We start from the raw sequence: 7205 nt of genomic DNA, 5'->3' as shown, positions 1-7205 counted from the left end.
GGGGGGGCGGGGGGGTTCAAGGTCATATCAGAAGCCGGCCCTTTCTGAGTGGAGAAAGAGGAGGAGGAAGAGGTGGATGGAGAGGGGGCTAGTTGGAGTGTAGGGGAGGGGGAAACAAGAGAAGAGGGAAGGGAAACTATGGTCAGTATGAAAACTAAAGGAAAAAATGTTAATTAAATAAAAACAATCTTCCTGAAAGCCTTCGCTGCTCATGAAAATGATTTTTTTATGTTCCAGAATCGAATGCATGAAAGCATGAAGTTGTTTGACAGTATATGTAACAACAAGTGGTTTACAGACACATCCATCATCCTCTTCCTAAACAAGAAGGACCTCTTTGAAGAAAAAATCAAGAAGAGCCCCCTCACAATCTGCTACCCGGAATATGCAGGTATTGGACTCTTAGATTAACTTAGCAAATCATGGGTATCTAAGTGAAACTTCCCCAAAAGCATGATTTTCAGTTGTTGGCTTGAGTTTATTGGCTTACTAATTCTTGCACTGGAGGACATAGTATTTTCCAAACCAAACACAAATACGCCTTGAAGATGCGGATGTGTTTTCTCTTGTCCGTTTTACGGAAAAGCTTTCTGGTAATTTCCTAAGATGACTCCATGTCTCTAATGAATCTAAAAACTGACTTGCTCATACAATAAGCTAATGACAGATTGGATGAACAAAGATAAGATCTATCTCTGTTCGCTATCTCGTGGCAAACACCCACACATGCTAATAAGCCCATGACGAACAATAGTAGTCACTCAGCCTAATGACCAGAGCATGACTTGAGCAGACCAGGGAAGAGGAGCCAGTAGGGCAGCCCGTCCCAGTGTTGATGCTCTGGCCAATGAGCTCCAAGAGCACAGCAGATTTGAAGGAAAGACCCAGCTTTTACAGAATTAAATCCACAATCTTGAACAAGGCAGATGCCTTTTCTACGTTCCAGTGCCTCGTCTGTAAAGTCAGGAATTGGGATAAAGCGTTGGTTGAAATTTGGTTTAGTTCCTTTGAGCATATCCCGAGCTGCTATTGAACATGAGTCTGGTGTTCACACTTGTAAGCCCCAGACCTGTAAGGTGAAACAGAAAGATCAGTACTTCAAGGCCATCTTGGGCTACATAGTAAGTCCAAAGACAGACCAGGGTATCTGAGAACCTGTTTCCAAAACAAAACTTGAGTGCCGAGAAGAGAAATACCTACCCACTCCTGCTGTTCCAGGCTTCACGTACAAGCAAAGAAAATCAGTTTTCATATACATGTATTATATATATTATATATATTAATATGAGATAATTAAATATGTATTATATATATTTAAGTGAGGGGCCCTTTCTCTTCAAAAAACAAAACTGCCGTTAGTTTGTATGAACTCTAAATATAAATATTTTAACCTTTGCCTGAGTCTATTTGAAAGAACAAAAAAATTCTCAAGAACTTCTTAAAGTCTAAATAAAATCTGAATTAGCATTACAGTGGGTGGGTTGCTGGTGAGTGTTGAGTGAGTGTCTTCACACAGCTGACATTGGGTAGCCCATTGGTGTTTGTACTTGGCCAACCCCGTTCTGACAGGAACAAGAGCTCGGTGCAGCCGCAGAGTCCAACTTCAGACCCCAGTGCATCATGCAACGTCTGCAGATCCGCCCCAGTCAAGCTGCTTTTAATTAGAGTTATCGCTGGATGCAGAAAGGAAGTGTCTTTGATAAACACTGAATATCTCATAATTTTGGGATATTTGATATCCCAAAGGCTAAGATTATAATTTCAAATCTGCACTACTTACTTGCTCTGTGAATGGCTCAGTTGTTTCTGGCATAGCATCAGAATCTTATGGCTATGGCTTTGTATGGATAAAGCCTGGGAGGCCCTGCCAGGCACTTGGGTGTGTCCTGCCTCTGCTGCCTTGCAATGCACTTCCTCTCCTATCACTGAGAGCTGCCATTTCACCAAAGTCCGTCTGTAGCCCTGTATTCCTTTTACAAACTATCCCTTCATAGTGGTATTTATTCTTAACTGGGCAAAATTATGTTGTCAGCCCAAATTGCTCTCTGCAGGCCCTATTTCCTCCAGTAGAAGGCCGTGTTGTGCTAGCATTATTTGTGAACTTTCTTTGACCAGAACAAAGCTCTACTGAACCTATACGTAACAACTGGAATTTCTGGGTCAGAGGATGTGTGTGCTTATCCCCTGATTCTGCCAGGCCCTTTCTAAATTGTTCTTGCTCAGAGCCAGACTCAAGCCCCTTACCTAAAAGCACGAGTAGGACATCATTTTTGGTAACTTCATAACATTTACCATATTAGAGACATGATATTGATTTTGAATAAAAATGATGACGAAAAGATGACTAATGAGAAAATATGAAGGGGGAGAGAAACGAATTCAGCTGGCATTGCTGATTCACCGGTGGGTTATCTCAATAATACTAAGCCACCATTAGGGTCCGGTGGCTTGAATTCTCCAGCGTGGGGATGTAGATGATAGACGGTGATAGAAAGAGGTCTGGCTCTTGGAAACTTAAGCAGAAACGGAGCAAACATAGACTACCATGTAAAGGAGTTCTTAAGGTTGAAGATGAGTTGTGAAGAGGAGTTTACCCAGGTGTTTTTCAACTGGAAAAAGAAATCATTTTGTTCTAGAGGGTTAAGTGGAGTTATGGAGTCCCTATAGTTTACATGCAGAAAACTGGCCTGTGTTTAAAGGTGCATTTTACTTAACCCTATACCACTATAACTTTTTGCGTACTTCTTTTTCTCCATCTCAGGATCAAACACCTATGAAGAGGCAGCTGCGTATATCCAGTGTCAGTTTGAAGACCTCAATAAACGAAAGGACACAAAGGAAATCTACACCCACTTCACCTGTGCCACGGATACCAAGAACGTGCAGTTCGTGTTTGACGCTGTCACCGACGTCATCATAAAAAATAACCTAAAAGATTGCGGTCTCTTCTAAGTTTCGCAGTTGGTAGTAACAAGCATTTTCAAACCAAATGAGTACTTCTATATGGATCTCTCTAGACTAGAGTCTCCCAGCCACACAGAATGTAGTGTACTGCAAATGCATCCTGGACATGACCAAAGTTGTTCTGTTTTGTGTCTTAATCTGGAAGGACGAGGGCCTTTCTCAAAGGGGAAAGAGGGTCTTGCAATGTCAAAGGGAGGTGTGATGTTGAAGCTGGGCTCTAGTGTAACTGATGACTTCTGTGTAAGTGTAAATATGCAAATGTAAGATGTATTTATATCTTTTGATTTCCCATTATTATGTTTAGGTTGTAAGAGTGGCAACTTACGATTCCAGTGTGATGGCTTTGGAAATAACATAACTATTAAGTACCTTGTACCGAATGACAGAATAGCTCCGTGTTTGCCAGTTTCAAACAGCTTTATTTATGTTCGTGTCCTATGAATTTTAGGTACCATAATTAATATTAGGAAATGTCACGGCCCTTCCCTTGATTATATGTATACTTGTATTCATAAAATGTTATTTGTACAAACGTTGCACAGACTATTTTAATACCACGAGCTGTCCTCTCAAGGTTCTGTGTGTCACGGGGATGTTCTTACCGAGGTTAGCACACTGCCTTTGTATCAGTTAAGCAAGCATCGTGTGCATTGACATTTTCTTTACAGGATGCATGGTGTTACGATTCTACCTTAAATTTGTCTGAAGAAGCTAGAGGTTCAGAATTTTGGAGATACAGGATCTTAGACTTAAAAACACTTCGCTTTTAGTCCACCACTTTGTTTCAATTGAACCTTAGTACCCGGATGGCATTTCTGCATTGCTTTTGGGTGATGCCAGATTAATTTTATACCCTTAAAAACATAGTTTATTTATGGCAAAGTTTAGGTGAGTGGTGGAAACATTTTTGTGGGTAAAAATTTTTAGTGTGTGAATTTTGAGACATTCATGTATGTATTTTCTTTGGCAAGTCCCTCGTATTTAAGCATACGTGATAGTTCCTTGTTTGGAAGCTAACCAGGAAACCCTCTATTACATACAAGCATAAAGCATAAATACATAAAGCATACAAGCTTTGTAATTCACTAGTTTCTCAAGTTTATCACTTTATGTCAAAAATTGCTTCTTTTCCCTTCGATTTCCAAATTCCTTCCACTCGCTGGAATTCATATTCATTTAAAGCTATACTGTGGTTTCTGACATTAAGCAGACAATTACACTTAGACATTGAATAGTAGTATTTAACAAGATCAGTGAGTGTGTCTGTGTGTGCTTACATATCTGTTACACAAGAGCTGCATACCGAACTTTGTTAGTGCCGTTTTTCATTTAATCGTTTACAGTGTGTCTATGTGCCCTTGTGTTGGCAAAATGAGTAGTATTGCCCAGCTCATTCCCCTCTTTGGCTCATCCTGTAAAGTCTTTCTATAGACTGTACCAGCGTGCGGTTCCTCGCTTGCCTCAGATGTTACCATTTCCCTAGTCTTCTTGTTGACATGTGTGCACACGTAAGTGTATGGAGAATCATGGATTGCATTCACGTGGTTTACTTTGGGGGAGATGGTTTTCTTATTTGCGATGTCAAGAAATTCGAGGTTATCGAAATTCCTCCCGTGTTAGTTTAGATTATTTTATGTGCCTTTCATGAAATGTACGTTTCCATTCATTTTTACTAATGGAAGACCTGTCAGACCCAGATTGTGAAGCTCTGTATGAAATTCAACCATTGTCTGAATAAATTTGAATGATGGAAAATAGGGTTTAAAAACCACGAAGAAGCACATAATTGGTGACCATCATTGGTGAATCCCTGAAGTCTACTCTGTGTAACTGTGCTACTAATACATCCTAATAAATTTAAATTTTTAAAATTTTACAACCCTGTTGACTGAACTCATTTTGCATTAGAACTTAGGTATCCGTGTTCGGCAGCTTCCTTCCTGTTTCCAGTGCTCTGTCTTGTTGGCTTTACTTGTCTGAGAAGTTTGAGTTTGCCCTATCTACATGTTCTTCTAAAATTTGATATAAAAATTGCCTGCATGCAAGCCCCTTATGGGAATTCAACTCCCTAGATCACCTTGCCCAAAACAAATGCTTCATCATTTTCTCTTCAATCAGTTATTACCCTTTAGCTGCTGCTATAGTTTTGCTGTTAAATGTCCTCCAAAGACCCATGTATAATTTTTTTTTGTCCAAGGGTAGCTAGAAGGCAGGTGGTAGAATCTTGGAGAAATTAGAGTCCTTAGGTCATGAGGGTGTCCTTTAGAAGAGGCTTGTGTGGATCTGGCCCCTTCTTGTTTTCTTTAATGCATGGCATAAGGTGAGTGGATTCGTTTTCACACGTGCTTCCAGCATGACGCCTTGCCTCAGAGTTAAAACAGTGGGATCAATCTATCCAAACCCATAAGCCCTCTCCCTTCATAAGTTTCTTATCACAGATGTGTTTTGTAGTTACAGAAGCTGCATAACATACGTGCTGAGTAACAACTTCATCCAGATGCATAGAATTCAGAGGTCATATGTGATTCAAGACATTTAGGAACACAGTCAAACACATAACCATTAACTTACTTAAAACAGCCTTTCAACCAGAAACTAGTAATGATTCAGAGAAAAAGAAGTCCCCAACTAGAGATGCAGACAGAGAATATGCAGAGTTCCAGATGGCCAAGCTCAACTTAAAGGTTCAGTAATGTCCTCTTCTTCTGTCTTTCTCTCTCTTATGAAGCTTTATCTCTTTCCCCCCTGTTTTCTTGCCTTTGTTGAGCTTCCCCTTAAAATTGTTGATGAAAGTCAGTCAACCCCTTGAAATCTAGATTGGCATGCTTAATAATAGAATTGGGACTATGTTGCCCTCTATTTTAATCCACACTGGCTCTGACTTAATATAATTATTATTGAAAGCCTCCTTGTCAAAGCCTTTCTTTCTTTGAGCTCATATCAACATTCCAGCTTCTTTTTTTTATACTACGTACAAACAGTGCCTTGACTTTGACTGAGGCTTTCTCTAAGTGTCATGTGCATATGCTTTAAAATGCTGCCTAGGTAGTTTCTCAGAAAGATGTGAGTCTATCTCCCTCAAGATCAACTATACTTCTCTGGAGCATATGCCCAAAGGAACTTTATCCTGCCTCAGGGACATATGCTGAACCCTGTTCATTGCTGCTCTATTCATAACGGCCAGAAATTGAGAGTAACCTAGATGTCCCTCAGCAGAAGAATGAATAAAGAAAACGTGGTACATTTGCACCGTGGACTATTAATCAGCTGTTTATAAAATGACATCGTATGATTTTCAGACAAATGGATGGAAGTAGAATAAAGCATTCTGAGTAATTCAGATGCAGAAAGATAAACATGCTATATATTCACTGATATCTGGATACTAACCATTAAATAAATGTTAATCAAGCTACAGTCCATAGACCCAGAAGGTTACACATAGAGGAAGGGAGGGACAGGCAGTCGGAGAGCACATGGATCTCCCTGGGAGGGCAAAATAGAATAGATTTTGTGGATGGACTGGAATGGGGGAGGGAGGGTATCATAAAGTAGGAAGGCAGAGCAGAAATGGGAGGGAGGAAGGGAGGGAGGGAGGGAGGGAGGGAGGAGACAGACAGCAAAAACTAAAGAACATCTGAGGGTTTATATAAAAACTTAGTGAAATGTAAACTTCCTATGAAATATAAAGGCAACCCTAATGAAGTTTCCAAATAATGATGGCAACAGAACACCAATTGCCCATCCTTTCTCATCAAATGAAGCTTCCAGTATCCAGACTTGATTTCAGCTAATTGAGATGTTGGTCGAAAGGATCCCATAGAAATTTATAACAACCCAGACTGTTGCTAAGAAAATAAGTTGTCCCCCACAAATAGACAGCAAGTCCCCATTGCTGAGGACAACACCCACACAACTTGCTGAACATGGAGAAGTTGAGCTGGTGCCTACATAAAACCTTTACTCCTACATTCTAGTACTGTTGGTGTGCGAACACTCTGCAGGCTACCAAAAGAGATACATAGAAACAAACCTAGCCACAAAACCTTTCCGCTAAATTCTGTTTTGCCTATAAAATATACTGGGATAATGGTGGCACAGAGAATAGGGGAGTAAGCAACCAATGTCTGATTTGACTCCATGACAATGATTGCTTGGGTGTCCAAGAACAAGGGACAAGATAATAACCAAACACTGTATATGTGTGTGTGTGTATGTATGTATGTTTGTGTGTATGTATG

General features: G+C 40.2%; 1 protein-coding gene across 1 annotated transcript in view; it reads left to right on the top strand.

Moving 5' to 3' along the window:
- The window catches only part of Gnai1 (G protein subunit alpha i1), an 81426-nt gene extending 76586 nt beyond the window's left edge, over positions 1–4840 (top strand). The window contains exons 7-8 of the mRNA XM_005358343.2: positions 238–391; positions 2762–4840. Of these exons, the coding sequence (XP_005358400.1) occupies positions 238–391; positions 2762–2952 (345 nt within the window). The 3' untranslated portion in view covers positions 2953–4840. The remainder of the gene's footprint in view (positions 1–237; positions 392–2761) is intronic.
- Positions 4841–7205: the final 2365 nt, after the last annotated feature.

The sequence above is a fragment of the Microtus ochrogaster genome, chromosome 26, assembly GCF_000317375.1.
Source record: "Microtus ochrogaster isolate Prairie Vole_2 chromosome 26, MicOch1.0, whole genome shotgun sequence".
NCBI classification, from domain to species: Eukaryota; Metazoa; Chordata; class Mammalia; order Rodentia; family Cricetidae; genus Microtus; species Microtus ochrogaster.
Note: the sequence above shows the minus strand (reverse complement) of the source record. Positions and strands in the feature narration are given on the sequence as shown.